We start from the raw sequence: 27,901 nt of genomic DNA, 5'->3' as shown, positions 1-27,901 counted from the left end.
AGACACGTTGTAGCAGTGCCCACAACCCGGACCGCCATGTAGCTGCCAACACTCCTCCTTATATAACCTATGCCGCGAAGCGATTGGCTCAGACGGGCATGCTGTGGCCCCGCCCCCTTTCTGTGTGCGCTGCCGCCATGTTAGGGATCGGGGAGGGGGCGGAGGGGCTGCCATAAAGCGAGCGGACGGAGGGGGAGCAGTAACGGCAGCGGGCTGTGCATGGCGCTGGGCAAGGGGTAGTTCGGTGGGGGAAGAAGAGAAGGTGCGGGCTATCGTGCTCGCTTCTCGGCGGTAGAAGTGAATAGCGGATGCTGTGATCCCCGGTGGTGGCGAGATGGAGCCGGAGCAGCATCAGCGGACGGAGAAGATCAGCGCGGGCCTCCTCGGGGTGGAGAGTAATAGAGCAGGAGCCGCTGAGGACACCACACAAAATGGCGGACGCTCTGAGGGCTGTAGCACTGGGGAGGCGCTGGTGGTGGCTGCTGCTGCTGCAGAGGACAAGGTCCCTTCAAACCTCAGCATCACCAGCAGCAGCCAGCGCAGGAGCAGCATCCCACCGGCAAATGATCAACAACAGCAGCAGCAGCCGCCCAGCGGCGTGTTGGGGGGGCCTCCCCCTCTCCCTAAGCCCCCAGAAGACCTGCCTGTTAGGAGGAACTTTCAGATCCCCAGGAAGAGCAGAGAAAAGAAAGGTTGTTCCTTCCCTTTCCCTTCCTTCTTTCCCTCACTCCTTTCTTCATCTGATTCATTAGGCAGGCACTTTATGCACCTCACACAGCTGCATGCAAAATCCTGCGGGTGTGGAGGAGGCTGTGGCATGGCTCGGACTAGCAAGGCTGCTGGGGATAAGATTTTTAGTGTCAGGCTTTTACATTCTTTCCTCTCCCTATCCGCCCTCTTTTCTTTCTCGTTTTTTTATTATGTCACAAGGAGGAGGAAAAAAAACAACAACCCACAACAAAAAACGAAGCTCGGCTAGAATTTCAGACCGGTGCTTTTAAAAGGATGAAAAAGCTGGATGTGGTCAGGGTGGGCTTGAGTTTTGGACGTGGCTCTGCTTCTGGAGATACAGTCGCATGCAGAGAAGATGGTTCTGTGGGACACGAACATGATGATTCGCTTTTCTCTTTACCCTCACCTCTCTGCAGGGGAGGGGTATAATCCTGTTTAGGGTAGAGAAGCATACACTAAACAGGTCTGTCCTTCACTGATGATACAAAGAAGACTGTTCTTAATCTACTGGAAGTTCCTTTGCAGGGAGGAAGTGAGCATCCCCCGCTCACGTGCCTCTGCTTGGAAGCATTCTTCTCACAAGCAAACAGGAGTTTGGGTTTTTTTGTTTTCGAGTTAACTCTTCTGAAAGCCTGTGGTTGTGCTTGCTTTTCCTGAGACTCCATTGGCTTCTTCTTATCTTTGGTTTTGCTGAGTGGTGTTGAAGTCATGTCTTATTCCTTCCCTGAAACTTAATACCAGTTCTTGACCTTTTTGCAGCATGGGGTCAGTCACTTAGGATGTATCACAAAAATACCTGTTTGCATAGGTTTCTAGTTTTTCAGTAGGCTTCTTCAGAGAAGAGTCTAACATCTAACTTCTTAAAATTATTTCTTCTGTAAGGAAGAGATGAAGGTAGGTTTATTTCATTATCCAGTCTTTCCCTCTTTCCATTGGCAGTAATGTCTCATTTTTCCTTCCCATTCTTTCCCATTGCCACCTCCTGAAGGGGGGAAACAAGTCTGGCAGAGATTCAGTGTAAAAAGGACTGGGTTGATTTCGAGGAAAAAACAGTCTCTTCATCTGACTGAAAGATGTCTGGATAGAACATGGGACGGTTTGTGCTTCCATATGTCAGACCCAAGTGTGGTTACATTTGAGTGCCTTTAAATATATCTCAGAAATGTTCAGTACCTCATCACAGGCAGTTGAAGTTCCTCGCTACTATTTGGTTCCAGTGTGAATGAAAATCTGCAAAATACCTTTTTGGGTCATTAATTCATAACATGCATATGCAGAACCCTCTCTGACAGTTTTAGAATATGCAGTTCAAACATCAGGCTTATGCAGCTTTTGGCATAGAAGGGGAAGCCGTTCTTAGCCTACTTCTAAACTTCTCTTGCCAGTGACAGGGTCATTTGATCACTTCCTAAGGGCTTACTTTTCAGTGTACTTGTCCATTTTTCCTTCCCTTTCAGCTTGCAGAATGGTTCTGAACATTTTCATCATACTGGCAACCCAGTTTACAAAATCCATGAACCACACCTCCATTTTTTCCATGGTGCCTGTGGTTAAATAGCTGCTTATGGTTGCTCATCATTGGTCTTACTCCATGTAATAAGAGCATGCCATAGGCAAGGGTAGCAAAAGTGGGCTATCATAAAATCTGGCAACATGATCTTTGAGGACAACCAAATTAGTACTGGTTTTTGAGGAATGATGCAATTAAATAAGCTGTGGAACTAAAGATCTGTGCAGTGATTGTCTGACACTGTAGTGGCATACACATACAGTGTGCTTAATTCCAGTTAAGTGTATCTTGTTAAATTTCAAAATAATCAGAATATCATTTTCTCAAAAGAGCTGTCTTGGCTAGATCCTAAATTCCAGCGTATAACAGCACTCATGGAAGGTTCCTCCATCCTTCTATGGGATGTCCTTGTTTTGCTCTTTAAAGTTCCATGATTTTCCTGGACATATCATCCTAAGAGATAATCTGCTGTATTATGAAGACTAATCTGTTGTGTGCAAATTATATAATCTGTACAGGTTGACTTCCTTATTTGGGGTGGGTTTTTTTTGGTGCTTCTTTTTTTATGTACTGAAGTGTGTTTTGGGAACAGAACAATTTTTGATGTGAAGCACTTAAAAATTGAATCTGCAAAACAAAACTGTAATGGGAAAATTGTAGAAAACTTAGTATTTAGCTTCTTATTTAGCCTTTCTGGAATTCATCTGACCTCTCTTTGGAGACTTATGAGGGACATACCATCAACAGAAAGAATCTTGTTAATGTGGAGGAATGCATTTGGAAGAAACATGTTTTTTAAAAAACTAAGAGTGGTTAGTTGTCACAAAAAGTCTTTTCTTTTGCCTTCCTTTCCCTTCCCCCACCCCACCCAGTGGATTTTTTTCCTAGTAGAAGAATTTGGAAAATTTGGGAAAGCAAGCTATAAAAGTCGTTGGCTGTGAGATTTTTATTTTATTTTTTTTTATGTATGCCTGGATATGTTTTCCTACTTAAAACTTTTGAATCTTCTGTTATTGGTACATACAGTTTACCAGTGGTGCTATTCTCTCTTGAGTGGTTTACCTCTTACATTTTTTGTAAGTCTTGGTCCTGCAGACAGTTGTTATGGCCTCTTCTGATTTGATCAATCCTGCTCAGCTCTCCATGAAACTTCATTGTTTAAGAGGATGAGGAAAACCAGTTTTCAAGATAAAGCACTGGAAGAGCATTTTTGACCTACAGAACTCTTGAGTGCTCCTCATACCAAAAGGCAGTTTTGAAAAACATTCTCAGGAGGCAACCAGTGACTTGCAGGTTGCTTGTTGGTAAAGGCTGAACATCTGTTTCCATAGTGTACCAAGTTAACAAACAAGTGCTTTTTCTCGGGCTGAGCAGAGGAAAAAAGTCTTGCTTGGAGGTCTGGGTTGTCCCTTTCCTACTTAAAAGAAATGGATGTTTGATTTCACCTTCTTCACAGTTAAAATTTTCCACATCTTTGGTAGAGATGCTCATCTGCTGTTCTCTGCTTTCTGTTTCTACACAGGGATTTCATCAAGCATTTCTTGAACTTGATAACTGCTTAGGCTTTTTGAGAGCAAAAGACATTCTAAGCTGAAAAAAATGACACCAGTAACAACATTATGATTTATGGGCACCGTGGATTTTTAGTCTTAGTCTTAAAAAATGAAGACTAAAAGAAAACCGTGATTCTCAGTGGAATTTTTGTAGCAAGAGCACTTGTTTTTCAAGAAAGCTAACATTCTGCCAACTTACTTCATAATAAAATAGTTGTTTACTTACCTTCGCTTGCAAATTAGTTGGCTCAGGGTTCCTTAAAGAGAATGTGTCTGTCTTCCTGTTTTTCACATCCTGAATTAAAAACAAAAGAAAAACAAGTCAACACAAACCCACTAAGTTCAAAATTAGTAGTCTCAGGTTGAAGTATTAGCTGTTAAAGAAAAACTGAAATCCACTAAGGAATTACATGAATCTGAACATTCAGTCTAACATCTGGCCCTAGACTAGTTGCTGTAGTTCCAGTACACTGGGTAGAAACTAAACAAACCCAGTATTTACTTACGGATTTTTGCTTCTGCAGAACAAGCCAGTGAAAACTACAGTAATTGGCTTGTATGTGTTACAGGGATGCTGGAAGTTCTTATGTGTCAAGTTTTAATTTACACAAGTTCAATCCATCACTGGGTTTGTATAGTGAGCCTGAAAAATGTATGTGCCCACACTACTGGTCTTTGATGTGGTGCAAGACTGGAAATAAGCTTAATTTTAGCCTTTGCATCTGATTTGGTGACTGCTATAGAAGTTTAGTACTATGCAGATTTTTTTCTTGCTTCTGAATGACCTGTTAAGTGAGGTACAGATCTCAGCCTTCTGGAAAAGAGCTGCCCTTTGGCACCAGTGCCTAGATGACAGTCTGTAAAGTATTGCCTTGCCAATTACCACCAGTAGGTAATTCAGGTTTTAGTAAGAATCTGAAGCCTGCAGTGCCTCAAGTTCTGAAGAAACTGCAAAAGTGGATTTGAACCTGTCGTGAGGCATTTGATTGGTGTGTTTTGAAAAGTTGTACTAAAAAAAAAAAAACAAAAAACCCCATGGCATTTATGCCATCCACTCCTCATTTTTTTCACTTGCATCTGGTAATTGATCTGAAATTCAAAGCTAAGTGATTTAATTTTTTTCACTTCATGATTACAATGCCGTCCTGATGTCAGTTTATTAGATTTTCCTTGCTATGTCTGTCATTTGGCAACTCAGAATACAGTTAGCAGCCTGCCCCCTTGTTCAAGGGCCAATTGTCTGTCACTGGTATATGTGAAAAAGTGTCATGCAGACAGCATAAAATCTGGTCTTCATAAGTACTCCTCAGAATGTAAGTAGTGTGTCTGTAATACAACAGATTTCATTCTTGTCCCTTTTTTTTCACAGTCAACATCTGATCGTGAATCTAAATCATAAATCCACAGCATAAATCAGTTTATTCATGAGGTAGATTGAGGCGAGATGATAGGGTGTAGTTGCTGTTCTTGTTCATTTTGTATTGAGTGGGCAGTACACATCAAAGGAGTAAGATTTTCTTTACCGTGAAGTTTTTGGCTGCTCAAGCATTTTCCTACTGAAAGTTGGATGTAAGGTCTTATTGTTGGACTGATGCAATCAGTTAGGTGAAATCAGTCTTGATTTCATGTCCTTAATGTTCTCTCGTAGAAAAATGGGAATCCAAAGTAGCTTCTGTGCCCAAGTACTTAAATTATATCAGGTAACAACAACCTTCATTTAAGGCAGAGCTCTTCCATAAATCTGTTGAGAGCTAATTGTCTAGTAGTTTATGTAGGTTCTTAGCTGAAGAACAGGGGGACTTGCTGTTCCTGGGCAGCTCTGTCTCAGCTTGCTTGTGACAGCTTTCACAAAGCAGAAAATGTTTAAACACAAATGGGAACATAATTGACAATATTTGAATGATAACAGGATCTTAATGATGCAGTAACATGCTTCTTCCTACATTTGCATCTGGGAAGTAGGCAAGATACTATGACTCTTCCTAGCTTCTCCTAATGGGTTTTCTACTTGCCCTTTTTCAGAAAAAATTATGCTGGGTCTGAACATGCATTTCTAGGGAGAAGGAAGGAAAAGAGGTAGGGAACAGCAATTACTTAAGGAAACAGGAAATTCGGACAAGCAGCTGGCATTGGTAACCTTACTTAGTCCTTTTAGGCAGAAGAGGAGCAGGCAATATGTGAAAGTCATGCACTAGTAAGGTTTTAATATCTTCTTGTCAGAAAGATTAAGAGGTTTTTGGGGATGGGGTGGGACAGGAACTGCTGTTCTCAGTGACTGTGTATCTGTATAGGCTTGTTTTATATTTTATTAATGAACTTTTCTGTCTTCACACAGTTGCATTGGATCTTGGTGATACTGAGTTGAGAATTCACTTCCAATTATCTTTCCTCCCTTATTTCTTTCAGTCTTTCAAGAATGAAGATATTGTTACAAAAAAGGATGTTACATAAGAATGGTTTCTTAATCACTTTTATTACTTCCACTCTTAAAAAAATCACTTACTGTTGCTGGTGTTGGAATGGCTTTACTTCAGTTTGCAGATGTGGTATTGCATCATAGTGTGTAACTGCAGCTTGTATTAGATAACACAAACCAAAGATAAATCTTGTCATTTAGAACATTTGTTTCACTTGAGGGCTAATGCTGTAAATATTTCCTGCAAATGAGGACAAGATTACAAGATCTACTGTTGCATTAGTTAATGGAGTTGGAGATAAACTCTGAAGACGTAATTAAATTTGCTGTTTGAATAATGGTAGATTGTCTTTTATATGAGGCTAGTGCTGCTGTAGTGCATTCCTAACTATTCTAACTTCCAGTGATTTTAGTCCATGGTGGTTTGGGGGTTTATTTTGATAGAGGAAAAGAGTCCTTCCTACAAAAAGCAAAAGGAGTCTCAGAAATTTGGGAATAGTTTCTGTTTGAAGTCTGCAAATACTACAAAAATACTGTACTTTTTATGAGTATTTTGGAAGTTGCTCCAGGGAGGAGAATACTTCCCATGCTTGAACTAGTTCATTTACCCCAGGAGTACTTTCCAAGACCGAGACCTCAAAATCTGCACTTAGGTTCTCTTCTGGCCCACTTTGGGGTTGCTCCTCTGATCAGGTTGTCCTCAGTGGGCATAGAGCAGCTTGGGGAGAACAACACTGCAGTGTTTGCTAAGTCAGGCAAAGGTTTGACCAGGAGGTGAACTTGTACAAGAACAGATGAAGACCTTTCCTTTCAAACCAGTTATCATAAGGAATAAGATAAAGCAGGAACAGAGGCAGTGTGGTTTTTAATAATAGGAGCTTAGTAGACTCCTGAAGACTGTTTAATTTATTCATCTTTAACCTAATTACCATAAGGAAACAAATAGGAAACCCCATAGCAGTTCTGAAGAGAGGCTTAGCCATGAAACTTTTGTTGAGGTTTTTATTAAAACAATTTGTTCCTGATTCTTAATTAAAAGAACTAATTAATTTAATTGACATTCTAGAGGTTTAATTACAGTGTTTTCAAGACATATCAGGCATTTTTAGAAGAGTAAATTCAGAGCTGATGTACCTCCCTTACTAACTTAAGAGAACTAGCTGGTCAAAAGTAATATTAAACACAAACCTGATTTTTTAAAAAGATGCTGTAATACTAGGCAACATTAATTTAAATGTTGTAGCCTAAATTCCATGTTTTTCGAGTATTTTGGGTGTTTTGTATTCTAAATTGAATAATGAGCCACTTGTATTTTTGCATAAACTGTAATTGAACAGTTGAATGTGTGTTGTGACATACTGCTTTATTTCTTCTCTTTTATAGCACTCTTTCAGCCAGTAGCTGTGGGCTCTAGAGAATTTGAGGATGTTGTGAAGATTCTGCATTCCTCTTACTTGGAGCCCAGTTCAAAGTCCAATTTTAATTACAGGAGAGCCAGCTTAGTTCATAGTGAACTGTTGGAAAAGGAAGTAAGTATATTGATGGCTCATGCTATGAATAAAGTAGAAGTCAAATGAAATGTAATGGGGTTTTTTTCTGAGACTAGGAGCAGTATGGAATTCCCTCTAGGTATAATGCTTGTGAAATATAATTTTAGCATAGTCTCATTCCAGTTAACTTGTGATTACTTTTTACTCTTGGATTTACTAACATAGATGGGGACTTAAGATCTTGACACTTTAGTGTGGCAGCACTACTCTGTCCAGGTCTATTAAGAACTTTCTGTAATAACAGTTCACAGAAAAACGCAGAGAGCTGAAATCTGACGGTCGCCTAGAAAAAGAGCTTTCTGAAACCTATGCATTTCTGATGGCTGATCGACCTCAGGTGAGAAAACAAAACTGCATACAAAATACTACTTTTTCAATTCAGAGGTTTTGGGTTTTTAAACTGAATGTTTTTATGAACACACTTATTTATCTTAAGATTCAGCCTTGGGTAGTGTAGGAGGATGGGAAAGTTATGTAACTGTCACCTTTGACATCTTTTAGTCTCTCTTTAAGGTGCTCCATTTACATGTGCTTATATTCTGTGTTTTAGGTTCCTTTTTAGAAATAAAAGGATAGATTTTCTGGATGCTGTGTGAAACTTTAGTGTTGCTTGGGGTTTTTTTTTTTTTTTTAATTGAAGATTTTTTTTTTTTTAAGATTTGGATGAGTCTGGGTAGCTTCTTCATTGTGAGCATTTAACTTGCATAGTTTAACAGTTCATATAGCAGCTCAGTCAAGTCTTACCTCTGGGTGGTTTTGTTTCGAACATTTTTTTGAAGGGTTGTTTTTGTTATTTTGTTTTTAAGCTTAATCAAAATTAACTAATTGTTGTTTCTGACTGTTTGTTCTGTTCATATTCTGGCTTTCCTGATAGAGTTGGTTAAAAAAATGTCTTTTCAGATCCAAAGCATATGTGAAAAGGGGCTGCACGTGGGCCACTCCAAAATAACAATTCTCGGCAGCCCTTCTATGGGTAAATATCCTTTGATTATATGTGCTGGTATTATTCACTGTTGAGTTGGCAGATAATGTGATGCAGTTGTGTAAACTTTCAGTCCTTTTTCTGTCACTGCAGGAGTATCATAGCCAGGTAATTTTAGCAACACAGATTGACATCAGAGCCTTATTTCATAACTGTTCTTTTGGCTTGTTAATTTAAATTCTTTTCCCAAAGGAAAGACCTGATTCTCATTTTGGCTCAAGTCAAACCAATATATTACGTCTTCCCAGTAGAATTCAGAGGCCAAGGAACTAATGCCCATGTGCATAGCTGTGTTTGTACATGCATACATATACTTAAGGGAAGTGGTGGCTCAGCTTAGTATTGATTTAGAGAAAACTAAAGTTCTTGAATCTACAAAGCCAAGAAGATAAATTGGAGACTTGGAAGAGTCATGAGACGTTAAGAGAACTGAAAGTGAAAGATGGAAAGTTCCTTTTTCAAAGCTTTTAAAATAGAAAATTAAGAAATAATTCTGTCCTTCTCTGCAAAAGTAACAATACAGAGGTGATGATATGAATGTTGAAAGCCAAATATATGCAAGGGAAGGGAGAGCAAAGGTATGAGTGTTTTGTTTATTCACTTACTCTTACAGTGGGTAAAGGTTGTGGAGCAACTTGTCTAAGCAGTTAAATACACACTTGGAATGAGAGGAACCTAAGCAAACCAGTTGCTTTTATGAGCACCTGAGTTCAATTACAGTTATTTGATCTGAGATAGTCAGCAAGACCAACAAATGACAGTATGTTTTTGAGGCCTTACAAGATATGAAATAAAGGCTGAAGTGTTGAAAACAAGAAACTATTTTAACTTTCCATTTGAGTGTCAGTTCACAATTCCAAAAAAATCTGTATTTGTCAACAAGTGTAAGATGAAAGATGACTGAAGGTGCCAGTTACTTTCTGGTGTTATTTCTCAATTGTACCTTCATTGCTTATTTCCACACCATGCAGCAGGATGTCATACAGAAGAACCTCAGCTGTTTAATTAAAAAACCCAAACACCTGAAAGCATTATCTGTACAGTCTTTGGAAAGGGCTTGTCCTCTTGGTCACAGTGTTTTCAGTAATGTGGGCGTGCTTCTTTCAAAGTGAACTTGTGTTCATACTGTGCTGTGGGTTCTCATACTGCAATTGGTGCAAGTAAATATTCTGCTGTCTCAAAGTTGCAAATTGTGGATGGACACAACCATGTGCATTTCTCTGATAATATTCCAAAAAGATTGTTGTGTCCTTATTGTTCAAAATACATTGAACTTTAACCCCATGCAATATTTCTTAAACTTCTAATAACATTTTAACATTCAGTATCATGTGAGGTTTTTCTTTATACTCCTCTCAGGTGTATATATCTCCAAGTATGCTGATTTATTGCAGCCTAATCCTCTAGAAGCTGGAGCAACTGGAGATGTGATTGTGTTTAAAGTAATAAAGGTAAATTGATGTTACTTATTCTCACAGGATTATATTGATTACTGATAAAATAAAGGTGGCTTTAACCCAGTTTACTGAACATCCATTTACACATTTGTTTGCTTATAGAGAAATTAGAACTTTGCCAGGTTTAAAAACTGATGTTTACCCTGAGCTGAAAAAAAGCATGGTAAATTTTTATAAAAGGCAAATATATCGGTTTTTCTTTGAAAATAGTGTACTTTTATAAATGGCTTTTTTAGTAGCCAGCTTTTATTTCCCCAGTCTTGCTTTTGATTCTTGAAGCATTTTGTGAGTTTTCAGAAAAAATCTTATCCTTAGAATTCTTCTGCTTTATTACAGGGAAAAATGAAAAGCATAAATGACCACATCGGTAAGAAATCAATGGATTCAGCAGTGAAGAGTGTGTTAGACCCAACACCAAAGCATGAGTGTCACGTTTCAAAGAATGCACATAAAGTAACCTCCTTGCTGGCTTATCGAGCCTATGAGCTTACTCAGGTAAACTCACAGATGTGTGAACTTCTAAGTTCTTATATAAGAACTTAAGAAATGATGGAGATAACTCACTGCAGGTCCAACGAATACTGAGTCTGTCCTGTAAAGCTGCAGGCTGATGTATGTTTAGCAGTGGCCTAGATAATTTTAAAAAATGTTGCAAAATTACTTTCTCATTTTTTATTAGCTCCTGAAGTAGTGTCCATCCTCTCAGTATTTGATAAAGGAGTGAAGGTGAAAAAATTACCTAATTGATTGTATCATATAGTACTTATAAGAATGTAATTTTAAACCTTCCTTATTTAAAGTATGAACTTTTTAAGAATTAAACTGCTGGTAAAAAGGAGCCTAAGCATGATTTATTATATTAACATTATTATATTAACATAATTATAATATAATATATTAACATAATACCAGTCAATGTTGTGCATAATCAGTTTCAAACAAACAAACTCTTTACTGTTTATTTAAATAATTAAACATGAGGCATATTTTGTAAGCTATTCCTGTGAAACAGGGCACATCTTTAAGAGAAAAAAGTCATGGATTGCTGATGTATTTGCAAAATGGAGTTTACCAGACTTCTGATTATTAATACAAAACATTGTATTCACTTCTTTTTTTAGTACTATTTTTATGAATATGGCTTTGATGAGATAAGGCGACGACCAAGACATGTTTGTCCTTATGCTGTGGTTTCATTTACTTACAAAGATGAAATGGCACATGCACCAAAATTCTTCCCTCCATCAAGGTAAGCTGGGACTTGTTTCAGAAAGACTTCCTCCAGCATTAAGAGTTTGTAGCTCTTGGCAGTAGCTTTGAGTGGGTGTAGATGAACCGTGGTGAAATCGATGGACATATCACAGGGACTTAGTATAATAAATACTTCTAATTCAAAGCAAAAGGTGACAAAAGAGATTTTATGGAGCATGGGCTCCTCTAGGAAGCAGTTCTGCTGCTCTTTTCACTGATTCATGCCAAGAGGAAACCCATGCATAAAGTGGTTTCTTTGCTTAACTGAGGAAATTCACAGATACAAAAAACACTGACAGCATTGTCTTGCTTGGTGTTCTGTATAATATTCTGTAAAATAGTGTTCTCTATACTGTGCTACTGAAGTTTTTACTGGTGTGATTGCTTGGGAAGAGATTATTTCAACGGGTCATTCATTAGGGATACAGTATGATGCCTATGCTAATTGGAATAAATCCAGAGGTAGGGACTTGTACTGTGTAGTTCCAAAAACAGTTGACAAGATATCTAAAATAGCACAAGATGCTGCAGCAGTGATAACTCGAGGTTAGAGTGAATTGTTAGTAATGCTATTCTGTTGGACTACTAAAGTATCCTTCATGTAAAATTTACTGGCCAGAACTTTTCCATCTCAACCTCGTCATTCTGTCTTTTTTTTTGTTAGAGTAAACAGCTACAACACAGACAGAAGCACAGGTAAGATGATTTGAAATTTATTACTTTTTATGATAGACACATGAAAGGTTTTTTGAGGTTTTTTTCTCTGTGTAGTTTTATTTGGTTTTAATTTGAATTATTAGTTACGCAACTGCATAACTGAGTTTTGTCATGCTTATTGCAAGTACTATCACTGGATGGTCAAACAGACACCTTAATGTGTATCTTCTTTTAGCAGAACAAACCAGAACTGAGAAGAAAATAATTTTTCCCCTTCATTTTCTACTTGTAGTGTAGTAAGAGCTTACCTTCTGTTCATGAATCTGCTGTTCATTGGCATTTCAAATAATATCCTCTACTGTTTTTCTTTTGAATCTCATTCAAGCAAAATATTAATATGTATAAAAGTGATTGACCTTTAAGGCAGGGGAACGAGGATAATATTTTATAGATGCTGGCATAAAGGGCATGCTTGTATAGACAAGTACAGATAACATACCAACCTCCTTTACCCTGCTGGGAGTAAGTCTAAAGAAGATAGCCTGTAAACACCCTGTTTATTAGCTTACTCTTTAGCATACTGTTGTCTGGGTTGGTATTAATATGAAATGTTCCCTAAACTGCTTTTGAAGATTCAGCAGCCTCTTCGCTGCTGTTTCCTTTCAGTCCTGCCTAGCAAGTGGTTTCACTTAGTCTTTTTTTAATTTAGATCAATCCAGCTGTACATTGTGGAGGGGACAGCTTTGGAATAAAGGCAAACTTCTGTGCCATGTTTCTTTGAAATCAGCAGCACGCCCTTTCCTTCCATGCAAGCTGTGAGTATTGCCATTTAAAGAGTAAGTTTTAAATACTTCTGTGTTAAAATTCTTTCTAGTAGAGGCTGGTGATTTTTGGATATATTGAGATGAGAACCTAAAACACACTTTGACTAGATGCTTTAAATGTGTCAGACTAGACTCTTCTTAAGTCTTGAGTGGCCAGAGCTGCTTTTAGTTCATGTTCACAACTTTGTCAGCATGGCTTTTTTTGTGTGTGGTTTTTTTTTTTTCCCTTTGATGTGACACACACTCCTCTGCAGCAGTAAACACCACTAGCTCATTAAATAGGCCAAGAAACTGATTCTTAAGGGCAGGTATTTGATAGTTCTCATCTGGTCAGTGAGGGTAGGACTACTGGGTGGGGGGGAAATAGAGTTCTTTATTTCTTTTTCTCTGTCCCTGCTCACACCCTTTTTCTCCAGTCCTGAGAAACTTGAGATTGAAAAAGTTGTGAGCATTGACCAACTGAAGAAAAAGTTTGCACCAGCGTTGTTCTATAAAGAAACTTATGTAGGAGCAAAAGAAGGTAAATATTTCTAGCTTAATATTTATAAATTCAGATTTTGAAAAAGTTTTCTGAATTACAGTTTCGTTTCTGGTTTTCTTACCTTCTGTTTCTGCCCTTGTATCGTGTCAGTGTTGAAGAATGGCATGTACTGTAGCCTTTATGAAGTTGTGGAGAAGACCCGTTCTGGTAGCCACTTAGAGGGTTTACTTCATAAATTAGAGAAAGAAAAACTTGTAAGTACAACATTGTCAATTATTCCTATTTTGAAAAATAATTTTACTAACTGGTTATTGAGTTGTACTACAAGATCTGTGATCACACTGGAATTCCTTAGCTTACATGTTTTTAATTATGCTTACATTCCTTAGCTTACATGTTTTACTTCTGTACCCATGATGGAATTTAGCTTACAGACATTAGGGATACCCAGTGTGAGCAAATGTTGTTGTTTGAAATTGCATACTTCTTTCTTGAAAATAGGTTCTTGTGAAACCACTTCTGGACAGAGGATTTCTTTTTCTTCTTTCTCCCTCGCAAATGATGTCCCCTTATGGTATGCATATTCTGTTTGTTTTGTTTTGTTTTGAGTTGGTTTTGGAGGGTATTTTTGTTTGTTAAAGGGGTTGGGGTCATAGTGGTCTTCTCTTTCTCAAATCATGTTACTTTCTTGTTTTCTAGACCACCAAGCTGGAAGGCCACGCCTGCTTAATGCATTGTTTCTGTTTCCTGAATCTAGAGGTGTAATGAGCTCAGGTAAGCTTGTTCACTGTTGTGTTCTGTTCATGCCTATTTAAATGTAGCTTTTATGCTGTTGAAAACTTTATAGTGTTACAGCATGTCAGTGTTAAATAGGACTAACAGTTTGCATTGGTTATGCTAAAAGTGTTCAAAAAGGTATTTACTCACAGAAGTAATTGCTGACATGTTTTAGATTAATTTGTTTGTGGTTTAAAAAGTAGAATTTTGTTCCAGTTTCCTGATTCTATATACTAGTAGAGCTGAGCGTCAGTATTCCAGGAGTATAGCAGTAGCAGAGGTTTTAAGGGTTTTCTGTAACCATCAAAACATTAAGGGCAAAACATCTGAAAGTCTTTAATGTACCTGTAATATTTTTTTGTTTGTTTGCACTGGGATATGCACCAAAAACTGAGTAAATGAGAAAAGACTGATACACCCAGGTATTAAAAGATGACTGAAAGGACTTGGCTTTAGTAGAACGTTTAATGCTTTGGGATGAATGAGACTTTTAAGTTTATTGCTGAAATATGCAATTAGTACTAGCAGCAGAATGCAACTCCTGTGAGTTAAGAGTGATTCTGTCAAAACATAGCCCTTTCTAGGCATTTCACTTTTACATTTCACTTCACTTCACTTCACCTTCCTAGGTTCTTATCTTGATATTTCTTATTTTAATACACCACTTAGGTTTTTCTTATTTAAGTAACAATTGTGAAAATTCAGTTTTAGGTTGGGTAAGAGATGACATTTAATGTGTATGCATGCCAGTTGTTAAAAGTACCCTGGTCTTGCTTCTGTGAGATTTCAAAGACTTGTGAGCTCTAATTTCTATCAAACACAAGGTTATTTACTGAGTTGAGTCTTCAGAGGTGCTTGAATGGTTGATTGGAGAAAAGTTTCAGTCTATAATTTGGGGGGAGGAAAAGAATGTGAATAAATTAATAAAAGAAGGATATATCTTAGGGCTTCCTTGAGCTGCTGTTTCAGCGATGTGGTGAAAGGCTCTAACAGCTTTCTAGGAGAGGTGGATCCTGCTCTTGGTGCACATTCCTGCTTCATCTCTTCAGTTTAGTGAATTGTATTGCTTTGCAAAGAATGAACAAAACTGGGTTTCTTCTGAGTTACTAAGATGAATAATTTTCCAAGGGTCCAGTGAGTTTTGAAGTAGCTCAATGAATGTGTTGGGTTTGCATTGAAAGGAGTAATGCGTGAGCCTTTGGAGTGGCTGCCTTCTAGAAGGGTCAGGAGAGTGATTTAAATTGGAAATACTTTGTGTACCTAGAATACAGATTACCACAACATTATGAGAATGAACCCTTCATCATGACTATGAGTAAGGTGACTACTAAGTGGGCTTTAAAGCTGGTTACTGAACAAAAAAATTCCTTTCCTGGCTTTTGGGTTATTTTTCCTTAGCCATTCCAAACTGTGTTTCACCAAATATGTATAATACAGAATATTGCTAAGTAGTCGTCATTTATTTACAGCTTTATGGTTTGATTTTAATTGTGAATTCCCTTTTCTCCTATGGCAGCACAAAAAAGTGTTCTATTTGGAACACAGAAAAATTCAACTCCCATGGTGTTGCACGAAAATCGGGAAATCATTCCAGAATTCACAAAGTTTATTCAGTCGCTACATTTTGCTTTAATCCAGTCTCGTAAAGACACTACTGCAGATTTCAATGTTATTGTGGAAAAGTATATAAATGAGTATTTGAAAAGATGCTGTAGTGGCTCTGGAAAATATAGAGAATTTGTTTTGTATCGGTATGAATCACGGTTGGATGACAAAACATTTCTTTACCCTGCTCCAAAAAATAAATCTCATATTGACAGCTCCTTGCAAAACTATATTTTTGGTTGTGAGGCATATCAACTACCTGTTTCTAGAGCTAAGGAACTGATGGAGGGAAATCGGAAACTTCAACAGTTCAGTCCCATCTCAGATTATGAAGCCCCAGAAGAAGACTCTGATTTTACCAATGCAAAAAGTGGAAAAAGAATTAATGCAAAATGTGAAGGCACTGTTGGCAAGCGAAAACTGCATCATTCTGGAGATTATGATACAGATAGACTCAAAGAACTTATTAACTTAATCCAATGTAGGAAAAAAAATGTAGTTGGAGATTCTGATTTTGAAGACCCTAGAAATAAAAGCGGTCTGAAAAGGAAGCTGGAAAAACAGTCTGAGAATTTGCGGAAATACTTAAGAACAAGTGAATCTTTGGACAATATCTGTCATTATGAAGGTAAGAAAGGTTTTACATTTTACATTTCCTCTGTAAACATTGCAGTGTAAAGTATACTTAACATTTAAGCTTTAGAGATGGGGTATCTTTGCATGCTGGGGGTAATCTAGTTCATGGTGGTTCATTTAAACATCAGTCTGAGATCTGTCAGTAGAGATGAAGTTCATTTTTTTGTAGGTTGCCTCTTCCTAGGAGACAAGATACAGGATTTGTCATGGCAGCTGCTTTTGTTCTGCCTCTAGAGAAAGCAGGAAAACTTCCCAAGAGTCTGCTTTGCTGTGGAGCTGTTGTCCAAAGACATGACACTACAGAGTACTAAGCAGACTTAATATCATAATGTCTTTTGCAGAGTTTGACTTTATGCACTGCTGTAGTTCTCTGTCTCCAATACCCTATATAATACCTAATAAATTTAGACTGAAGGGGAAAATTAAACTTAATAGCATGAGCATAGTTAAGTTTGCAGTAGCCAGTAATGTGTTTGGTGGGACAAAGGAAACTAATAGTATAGAGACTGAATTGTTCTGTACATGAAATTATCTACATCCAAACCCTAGATAATTATCAGAGATAGTACCTTATACTTCAGATCTGCCAAAAAAAAAAACCCTTTGATTTCTAAACCTCTGACCTTTTTCTGAAGGCAGTGATATAGTGCTCCTTCAAGAGGAGGAAAATGGGGGTAAGGATAGCACAAAGAAGAGAGGGAATTTACATTGAGCATCACTCATTCTCATGTGTACATGAAATACATTGGGAGATGAAGTGGCTGATTTTAGGCATAAGTTTAGCTTTTGAGAGGGACAAAAATTACTGACATGTATAGATGGAGATGGAGGGTTAACTACATGCAAGATCCTGAGATTCCTGCTGTGAACCTTTAGGGTCCTTTTACATTGATTATTAATGTAAAATAATGTAAAAATGCACTTCTGCCTGGCTGTAATCCGAACAATATTTGTTAAAACTAAATTTTGGTTTAATTCTTTCAAGGATACTAAAACAGCAACATCTATCTATGGTGTGAATTCCATGTTTTTATATAAGTCTGAAAGTAATTTGTTTTCCAAAAAAATCTTGCCTAAAATATTGTGAGCTTAAGTATATAAACATGTCTAGATTTTTATTAGTCAAACAACACTTAACTCCATGTTTCTATATCTGATAAAGGAGTTCATCAGATATTTAAAATAATTCCTTGGCCCATCTCTTCCCAAGAAGAAAAAAATCCCTATGGTATTTATTTATTTATCTAAGGGAATGAGTAGAAGACTAATAACCCTGTTTCAAAACTAGTTCTAGTGAAAGTAGGCATGGTAAAGTTTTAGAATTACACTTTATGAGTTAAGCATTAAGATACAAGTTTCTGGAACAACAGGATGGAGAGAAGTATGTATTTTGCTCAAACTAACCTTTTTGTCTCAACAAGGGATAGAGAGACAGGGTATCCATCAAATGCATAAATCACAGTATGGGACTTCTATTAAGGCATAAAATAGTGTGAAAAAAACACATTTATCAGGGGTAGATGATAAGCTTTACAAATTTGCATCTCCCTGTTTATAATTGTTTGTTAAGAAAATAAACTATGTGTATTGTATGAATTGATGCTAAATAGTGAGAGTAGGTATGTGGAAGGTGTTTGTGTGTGTGTATTACTTTGATTTTATTTTAAAACTTAGTAATTGATTATTTTTCCCTTCCCTCCCCCTACACTAAGGAGTCAGAACCTCGGATTCGTCACACTCTGTTTTCTCAGTTAATACTGGTCTTGGTGGACCCAATAGTGACTTCAGGCAGCAAGATGTATCTGACCCTGCTGTTACTGACACACATGGCCTCCTCAAACTGCTTTTTGAAACACTGGCTAGTGCAGGACACTTGGACTCATCGTTGGCACGATCTGTACATCAAGCTTTAGGATTAAGCACTGATGAGGTTGAAGAGAATATGAGACAAGAATATGAGTATGAATACGAATCCATTCCAGCACAGGACAGTAATGAGTTTCACAATACTGCTCAGACTGAAAGTGTGAACTTCAAGGACCCGCAGAGCCCGGTGATCCTGGAAACAGATGCAGGATGCTTACCCTATCCTGCTGGTGTTGATCCACGGCTTTCAGCTAACGAAGCAGGACTTGACCACACACTCCATTTAAAAGTAAGTGAAACTGCCATGTAGGTAGATGCTGCTAATGCATGTGCTGTTTTCATAAGTGAGACTGAAAAAAGCATTCTGGGTTTTTAATATGCACTAACTTTTGCAAAGCTTTTGTATGGTAGGAGCATATATGGAAATGTCATTAACTCTAAGATGTGTGTTCCTCTTTTCTTCGTGTCTACTCCTTTTTGTAACACAATTATAATTAAGAACACCTGAAAGATGGAAACCAACCATGGTCAGTGTTTCTCACTGGTTTTGAAGCAAGTATCATATGCAGCTGCTATGGCAGACTTCTGTCATTCTGTTGCTGAGTGCTGAATATGAGGGTGTTTTCAAGTGAGCACTGAGACCACTGAAAGCCTTTCAGTTTCCTCCTGTCTCTGGTAGAAGAAAGATCCTCTATCTGTCTCTCACCTTGCTGATGGTGGTGGGTTTTTCTAGCAATCTGAAGTTGTTGCACAGAGTAAATATAGCATTAGCTTCAAGAGCTTGCATACCTCCTCTGGTTGTGGTTCTTGGTCTGGCCTAGGGTATTGGGGTTTGCTGAATCTGAAACACAGCAAGGAATGATTTGAGAGTTCCCCACCATAATTTTTGCCTTATCTGTTACTCTTCCTGAAACTAGATTGTAAGGCAATAGTTGCTGTCCCGTATGACTCTCACAGCACTGGCTGCAGGGCAGACCATTAATCATTTTGTGCTGTTGAGTTTTTATAGACCTGATAGGTTGTTTGGGTATGACAACTTGTCATGATTATTAAATTTCATCTCTGACACAGAAATGAGCCATTTTTGATGAGGCCTCTTCCAGGTACAAGTTGAGACAGTCTCTTTTCAAAGCTTATACACTTTTAATTCTTATCTCTTCTCTCCTCCCAAATGCAAACCAATTATAAATGTATCATTTGTAGGCTGTATAATTTCAAGACTTTTTTTCAGCCTGTTGTTTTAATGGCAACAGTTCGTCTCAGCTGACTGTTCCAGTGTGTGAGTAAGGGACCTTATCTAGGTGACAGTACCTCGCTGCGTTCTCACTGGCAGTTTTGTACAGAATGTAAATGCTTAATGGCTGCCACAACAAAAAGTTTGAAGTTGAGAATTTTTATTGGTGTCTAGGAAGCAAGCACTGGAAGTGTGAGTAGTTTTGAAGACTACAGTCTCTGTCCCAGTACTCCTGTAGAGCATGCTCATCGCAGGCAACATTCCACCTCAAATAATACTGGGGAAGCTGGACTGCATTGGAAACTTATTCCAATTACAGGTAAGATGGGTTTAAGTCCTGTGTTGCTACAAATAATGAATGGGAGCATGTTCTTGAAGTTTATATCTTTCATAGATCCCATTCTTGAGTCACATGTTGGTACACAAACATATATATGCGTGTGTGTATATATATATATATAACTTGTGCAGTTGTTTCTGGGATTTAAATACAGAACCTGCTGCATGAAAACATACTGGTGAAGAATATTGCTTTGTGTACACACTGACATAATGTAAAAGTTGGCTTGATTGAGCATTTATCTGGTGAGGTAACTCTTTTGAAGTCAGTGTTTGGACTTGCTAGGTTTTGCTGAAAGATTGGACAGGTGGATAATTGCAACTAGTAATCCAGGAAAGTGGTAAAAAATGTGTTCACCTTCTAGAAAGCAGTGTACTTATTGAATCAATCTCATCCACTGGAAGTGCTTCAGAGTCTTTGTATGTACCTACACATTTAAATCTTAAAGAAGCAGCTTCTTGTTCTACTTCTTTATGAGTCAACAGTGTCAAGTTTCAAGAGAAGCATAAAGGCATAGATTTGCAGGATGTGGAACAGCTGTAGGAATAGCCATCAAGAGCTCTAAATTCAAAGCTACAAATCAGTTTGTCTTACGGCTAAATCCAGATGGAATTTGTTAACTGCATTCTCTCAGTGAAATTTCTGGTTGTGTTCCAGCAATGCTGGAATCTGTCTCTTGGACACTTCTGATATCCATCCAGTTGTGTAAGTTCAGCAGCTCTTTTTGGATGTTCAGCATCTCTTCTGGTTGTTTTCTGCACTCCCTTTAAGGGAAGAACATGTAAAATCTGTTTCAGTATTCTCCAGGGAGTATGGAGACTGTAGCTATTTGGATAGGACATTCTTTAGTGCCTGGAGGAAATGGCCACTGCATATAGGTGAGGATATAGTTGCTGAGGTAACTAGCCAAGTAAATGAAGCATCTGAAAACTGCAGTGCATCATAGATGATGGATGTGCAAGTTCATGCAAGAGTTCATCAGTTGGCTGATACATTGCACAGCCACTCATGTCTTACTAGAAAAAAATAGGTTTTACTTTTGATACCAAGGGATACTTGGGCACATGTTTTTTAACAAGCCCATCTGAATTCAGTTTTGGTTTGAAATGGAGACTCTTGGCTTTAGACAGTAAGTGCAACAATAATTCTTGTTTATTCCTCCTTAAAAGTGATGACTTTTGTTTACATTTATCTTGGCTATGACGATATAGTGTTCTAGGCTGTCTTTGACAGGGGGTGTTTGAGTTTCCAATTTCAAAATTTATCCAGGAATCCTCTTTCTGGAGTCACAGTATCAGGATCTCTCAAGTGAAGAATATCCTTGCAGTTTAAGAGACAAATTCTTCACTGTTTCAGGAGCTCTTAAGCAGGTGTTCTTTTTATGATTGTTTTCAGGAAGTTCTCTGATTTTTTTTGACATATCCACTTCCAAGATATTACCACCAAAAGAGCATGATTGAAATCATAAATCACATTTTAACAGTTGGACGTGTTTTAAGTTTTTAAATGGGGTTTTGCTCCTTGCTAGTGCATTTGCTTTTTATTAAGACTCGCTACCCAAAGGTGTAGGTCTATGAAAGATGTCAGCTTCAGAGAATCCTATTTAAATAAGGGTAACTTTAGTTTAAATCATCCTTTTTAAAAAAAAAATCCTGGTTTTCACGTTAGAAAATACTCTGCATTTCATATCCAGCAGTATGTTTCCCTTTACATTCTGATTAATGTTTTCAATTAAAACTTTGGCAAAAAGAAAGGGTTTAGCTTTTTCCTAACCAAAGTTTTTCTTACTCAAAAACTTTAAATAATAGCTTGAAAGAATTACCTAATCAGTTCTTAATCATACATATCTTATGAAGTACCTGTATGTAGTTGTATGCATCTGAAATAACTGCTTATATACACCATGAATTGAAACAAATGTTTAAATTTGGATTAAAACCAAACAAAACCATAGTTTTGTCTGTGGATGGTGAAGAAACTGATTGCTGTGGAAATTATCTTAGGTTTGGATTAGGAGAGGCTTTCAGCACTCCATGCAGCATAAGGGTAAAGCATACCATAAGACTTACGTCCTACCTTTTTAAGCCAAATAAAACTTTTGAGTCTGAGGATTATAACCTAGTGTAGGTATTTGAATAATTTGTCACCCTGCTTGATTTCTGATTTGAGGGGGGGGGTTACTCTATAATTCACTATATTGTTCTACCATCTTAGGAGCTGTTCAGTTCTCTGTGCCTCAGCAGACAGCAACACTTGAGTCTTTAAGTTGATTTGTGGGGGAGGCACAAGCTAATACTGTTGAAAAACTGTTTTGTAGGCTTTAGTGTATCAGTTGTGTATGGCTTGTAAACATGAGATGATGATGATGAACTCTCCCTGTATAGGTCTGAAATCACCAGAAGAACCGCTGGTGTATTTACCACCAAAGGATGCCCTTCCTAATGACCCCCGGGTAATAAGTAGACAGAGAAGTTCTGATGATCAGTTTCCATACTCTCCATTTTCAGACACCCAAAAGGGGACAGCAGAAGATGGACTTTATACAAGACAAGTGGAGAAACTTGAAGATGAGTGTGGGCTAGCAGATCACCCTTTTGCAACTAAGCATTCCATTAGTGCCATAATAGAGACTACACTAATAGAAGAATATAATCTCTTTGCAAGAAAGATTCAGGAAATTTTGCAGCAAAAGAATATTGCTTATGTTAGTGGTATGTCCACACCAGTGTTTTCTGCCCGAGAGAGGATAATGAGACTTTCTGAATACATATGTTTACAGGCGTCAGAGGTTTCTGTCCAAGAATATATAGAAACACTGAGTGAAAAGTTGAATAGTGTTATTGTGTCCTCCTCATGCATTAAGAATACTCCACCAATTTATGGTAGTCCTGAATCTGCAGAAGTGGTTGGTAACACTGCACTGAATCCTGCACCTGACACGTTACCTGCTTGCAGAGATGCTGACACAGCATTGTTATTAGAGCCACTGTGTAATAACGTGGTGGAAGATCCAGATCCTAATGAGCAACAACTGTCAAGTTCATCCTTAGTGAAGGAGGAATTAGATCGTGGGAATGCTAAAACAGAGAACACGTTGACATCTGATCAGACCTCCTGCATTGGTGATCTGATGGAACCACCTGAAAAGACACAGAAATCCCTGGAGAACTTAAACATTTCAACCCAACCAGCCCTTTCTGATTTTATAAGCCAGTTGAAACCTGAAGTGTTTAACAGTTTGGTCAAAATTATTAAAGATGTACAGAAAAACACTGTGAAATTTTATATCCATGAAGAGGAGGAGAGCATTCTTGGCAAAGAAATCAAGGTATGTATGTTCCATTTCGTCCTTTCATTAGTGTTAGAATAGAGTGCCTTTCAAACCAAAATGTATAAAGCTGGACTTGCAAACATAAAGTAGTCTAAAATTTGCTTATAAAAACATTTGAGAGAGGAGGCTGTCCTGTCCCATTCTTTGTTGGAGGTTCTGAGGTAGTCTATCTTATATTAACTTTTACCCAAGTCTTTTACTTAGTTGGGAAGCAGGACAGGCTGTTGTTTGGTTCCTTCTGAAGGTAATGTCAGAGGTGGCCTTATGGAGAAGAAGTAACAAAGGCAAACATGGAAGCATACTATTTGAGGAAGAATGTATAAAAAGCTGACGTGTGGTTCAGGTTTTCTTTTTCCCTTCCACTTAGTAGTACAGGTAATTTTATGAGATCACTGTTCTTCTGTATTTGCATTTGTAAGATGCAAGTTGACAGGGAAAGCAGAACAACTTCTGGCTTAGCCTGGAAACTCCCTTCAGTTCTGATGGAATGACAGTTGCCATTTATGTGTGATTCTGTGAGAACAAGTGAGTTGCTGGAACAGCCTGGGTCTGTGCTGAGAGCCTCCCAAGTCATGGGTTGGGAGGACAAGGAGACTTCCCTGGGAGATTCGTTGGAGTGGTAAACTAAGTTGATGTGGTCATGGTGTGGGGATTGTTTTGGCCAAACTACCTATTCATACTTTCCTCACCATCTTCTCTTTCTGTGGTGTCAGGAATATCTTACGAAGTTAGGTAATACAGAGTGCCATCCAGAACAGTTCCTTCTAAGAAGAGCTGCTTTAGATAAACTTCTGATAATTATTCAAAATGAAGACATCGCCAACCGCATCCACAAGGTATTTCACCTACGTCAATGTACAGTTAAAACACAGTGAGAAAAGCTCATTTGGAGTAACGTTACTTTCTCACAGCAACATAGCATTTAAACCATGTCCTGTGTTTAGCTGCTGTTTGAAGAAACAAAATTATTGTGGTAAATACCTAATTTTGTTGCATCATGCACCCATAACTTCTCTCACCTCCAGATACATGCTCATGCATGTTTATTCTCAGTGATTTGTAAAGTTGGATAGAGGCTTCAGTTGGATAGTTCTGTTGCTCATTCTGTGATGCTCTCATGGCAGGTGAAGGCAGCTGCCAGATGATGTTGTTCCCAACAGCTGTGGTTTATGAACCTGTGCTGGACAGAAACTGACATTATTTTAAGTGTTCAAGTTCCATTGTCTTAGTCCTGTAATGTTTCTGGGAGAGCCTCTCCTCAGGCAAGATAGAAGTAATACTAGAAAAAATAGAAGTAATTCTTCTAAAATGTGTTTTTAAGTATGACATTTGGTATTAGTAAGGAGAAAAGTTCTGTAGTTGCTTTTTTGTTGTATGATCTGTGATAGACCTCTCTGATTTTTAATACTTTTAAACAGATACCTGGCTTAGTAACTTTGAAGAGGCTTTCTTGTGTCAGCTTTGCCGGCGTTGATAGTTTGGATGATGTGAAAAATCACACTTACAATGAACTGTTTGTGTCGGGTGGTTTTGTTGTGTCAGATGAATCTGTCCTTAATCCAGAAACCATCACTGCAGGTAAGTGTTGTGCTTTTCTGAAGCTTTAAAACAGACCAAAAAAAGTCTGGGATTTTAGCACGTGAGAGATGCCATACTCATTGCCATGAAGAACTGAATCTTCTTGTTTTTGTGAGGTTTTTTCAATGAACTTTTTAGTTCAGCTTCTTACTTACCTCAACAGCCTTTTTGGAGACTCTGTTTCTGGGGAATATGTGGACCTGGAGAGCTGACCTTGTCTTCTTCAGTTTGTTAGATTGTGTAGTTATGTACATGGATATGACTCAATACGTGATCCACAAATATGCTAGGAAAAAAATATCCTGAAAAAGTATATTCTTTCACTTCTTTATTTGCAACTCAGCAGTAAGTTACCAGGTTTTTTAACTGATATTTTAGTTAAGCAGATGACATATGACTGAATTCAGCTTTTATGTAAGCAGATACCACTGGTGAGCATCTGACTGACAAGAGCTCACTTTTTGGAATGTTGGTGTTGTCTGATCTGTTAGGAAGAAAACTTCAAGTACTTATTAATGTTGATAGTTGTGTCACTGCTTCAAAGGAAATGGAATTTTCATTCATTACATATTCATACATTGAAACAGTTTCATCAGTTTGCATCCCTCAAAACTTATCCTCTCTTCATTATCTCCAAAACAGATAAACTAAAACAGTTCCTAAAGTTTCTGGAAGATCTCAATACCCCGGATGGAAAATGGCAGTGGAAGGTCCACTGCAAAATACTGAAAAAACTTAAAGAGCTGGGAAGGTAAGTAGTGTGTTCCAGTTAGCAGTTGTTGAAATGTTTCAGATTTATTATTTATTTATTATAATTTCCAAAACCCAGTTAAGTAAAACTTAAAATTGTTGCTCTTTTGACCCTATCAAGTAACATTCTAATAGTGCATTTTTTTTACAATTATAGAATAAATCCTAATGCCCTGGGCCTGCTGACCCTTCTGAACAGCTATCAAAAGAAGCACTTGGCTGAGATTCTGTCTTACCATGATTGTGATTCTCAGACTCGAAATGCTCCAGAATTAGACTGTCTCATCAGGCTCCAGGCTCAAAACATCCAGCAGAGACACGTTGTCTTTGTAACAGGTAAAATAAAATTTATGAATACGTCTCTCCCACTTTTGGTAACAGGTGGTCACTATTACTACAAAATCTCCTTTTATGTATTTAGAAAAGAATCTGAAAACACTTGCAAATTACATTGATAATGGAATAGTTGTTGCTACTGTTGATGACTTCATGCAAAATTTTAAGAGTCTCGTTGGGTATCACAACTCAGTTACAGAAGAAAACAGCCTCCCTCCCTCTGATGAGCACAAAGGACAATCAGGTAACGTTAAGTACACTTCAGCTAATTTCTGTAGCTAATTAGATGTGTGGGGTGGAGGTCCTTGTAATTGTGTCCTTACTCTTGCAAATGAACACTACAAGAAGGCAAGGAAAACCCAACTCTCAGGCTACTCTTTTTCTGTTTTAAATGATGGGGAAAAACAGCTGGGATGGAGCACCAAGGATGCAGATGCAGAACTGTAGGCTAAGGTGGTGTTGGTCAGACACGGGCCAGAGCAGTGTAACTATTTCCAGGAGAAAGACAGACTTAATGATAGCTTTTAGAAACAAAAGGACTGAGATGTCAGCAAATGTACTCCTTTAATTGTTTGATCAAATACTCACCTACTGTGTAACTTTAGATGCTGTTTTGACATTAAACCCTTTGGAGCTGGGAGCTGGGATTTCCCAGCACTAAACATGAACACAATGCGCAGAAGCTTTTAGCATCGGAGTAACTGGACACTCACACAGAGGGTTAAGTGTGTTTTGAGTGTGAACAAGAGTGGCAGAAGACCAAGACTTAAAATGATATTGGACTTACAGACCTGAAGCATAACATTCTGTGAGTAGTGTATAGATTTTCTAATAAAAGTTTGTATTTCAATAGAATAGGACTTTCTCTCTTTTTTTAATGTAGTTCTTGTAGAAAACGATGAGAAGGATGAGGAGGACATGTCTCTGGATTCAGGGGATGAAACAGCACAAATAGAAATCTGCAATGATGCCTCTAGGTATGATAGTCATTTGGAAGCTTTGCAGACAGAGGCCAAGGGCTCACGTGGAGTAGATGCACAAGAAAGCTGCTTATTAGTTAAAGAGTTACCTCCTGAAGCACAAATTGGCTTGATGGAAAAGACTTCTAAAACTGACTTAGAAGAGATACAACCAGTTACTTCAGTTTCTACAACATGCTCTGCTGAAGGAGAAAAACACAATTCAGTTCAACAAGCACCTTTCAATAACTTCCAAGTTTATAGCAGACAATTAAACATGTCCCATCAGTTCAGTCACTTTAATGTACTCACTCATCAGACTTTTCTGGGAACAACATACTCAGTTTCTTCTGCAACTCAAAACCAAGAAGGGGGCAATTATTTTGTATCTGCTTACAGTCAGAGCACAGATACAGAAAAGTCATCATCACCTGGTGGTTGGGATATAAATTGTGATTCTTCCAGGCCATATTCAAAACATAAATAAACTTTTAAGTCTCTTTTTATAAGTTGCTGTGGACTTTTGTTTCTAAAATGGTGGATTAACAGTTTCTATTTTATTCTGGACGAAAATGTTTCTTGTTCTTTATCTCAAATGTTTTCTTGTCTTATTTAAATCCTGAGGGCCTGTACCTGTTGAAGCATCTGAAAATTTAAATAAATATATATATTTTTTAACATTTACTGTACTTGAATTATCTTGCTTGTTGGCACTTTTAAGTTTCTACATTTGTATTTGACCTGTACCTGGGCTTCAGTTTGAAGTCTGTTTTTATGTAAAACTGAATGTTTGCCTCCAATCTGTGAAATTACAAGGGTTCGTGGTTTGTTTTTTTTTTAAACTGTTGAAGAGTATCCAAAATCACTTTACTTTACATAAATATCAAAATGTATGTATTTATTTGACATTTGACACAACTTTTGTACAAATGTTTTTACGTGGCTCTAAGACAGTGTCGTTATTTTAATGACTATATACTGGATTTTGGCTGAATACCTCAATTAGAGTAACCGATGGTGCAGTTCCATTAAGAAAATAAAATAAACTCAATGCACAAGGGACTTACTTCCTAAAA

General features: G+C 37.8%; 1 protein-coding gene across 3 annotated transcripts; it reads left to right on the top strand.

Moving 5' to 3' along the window:
* The first annotated feature begins 184 nt into the window (after positions 1-184).
* TASOR (transcription activation suppressor) lies at positions 185-27,901 on the top strand. 3 transcript variants are annotated; one of them, XR_003988074.1, is made up of 24 exons: positions 200-692; positions 7,595-7,740; positions 8,006-8,098; positions 8,662-8,734; positions 10,103-10,194; positions 10,537-10,695; positions 11,322-11,449; positions 12,116-12,147; positions 12,818-12,923; positions 13,349-13,452; positions 13,564-13,667; positions 13,915-13,987; positions 14,113-14,187; positions 15,707-16,423; positions 18,144-18,586; positions 19,706-19,850; positions 22,256-23,199; positions 23,916-24,038; positions 24,621-24,780; positions 25,423-25,531; positions 25,688-25,866; positions 25,952-26,110; positions 26,472-26,674; positions 26,750-26,815. XR_003988074.1 is itself a non-coding variant. In XM_030458540.1 (23 exons), exons 1-23 carry the CDS (start codon positions 335-337, stop codon positions 27,310-27,312), a joined length of 5,085 nt encoding a protein of 1,694 aa, XP_030314400.1. In that variant the 5' UTR covers positions 185-334; the 3' UTR covers positions 27,313-27,901. The 3 variants fall into 3 exon arrangements, 2 of the variants coding, with proteins under 2 accessions (XP_030314400.1, XP_030314401.1); XM_030458540.1 differs by lacking the exon at positions 26,472-26,674 and having other exon boundaries at positions 185-692; positions 26,750-27,901; XM_030458541.1 differs by lacking the exon at positions 26,750-26,815 and having other exon boundaries at positions 26,472-26,727.

This window comes from Calypte anna, chromosome 12 (genome assembly GCF_003957555.1).
Source record: "Calypte anna isolate BGI_N300 chromosome 12, bCalAnn1_v1.p, whole genome shotgun sequence".
Classification (NCBI taxonomy): Eukaryota; Metazoa; Chordata; class Aves; order Apodiformes; family Trochilidae; genus Calypte; species Calypte anna.
Note: the sequence above shows the minus strand (reverse complement) of the source record. Positions and strands in the feature narration are given on the sequence as shown.

Bases quoted from the DNA above. Each gene is read 5' to 3' on its own strand.
- TASOR (XM_030458540.1), top strand. From the start codon at position 335: ATGGAGCCGGAGCAGCATCAGCGGACGGAGAAGATCAGCGCGGGCCTC. The intron at 13,988-14,112 runs GTATGCATATTC...CTTGTTTTCTAG, and splicing joins GCAAATGATGTCCCCTTATG to ACCACCAAGCTGGAAGGCCA. The intron at 16,424-18,143 runs GTAAGAAAGGTT...CCCTACACTAAG, and splicing joins CAATATCTGTCATTATGAAG to GAGTCAGAACCTCGGATTCG.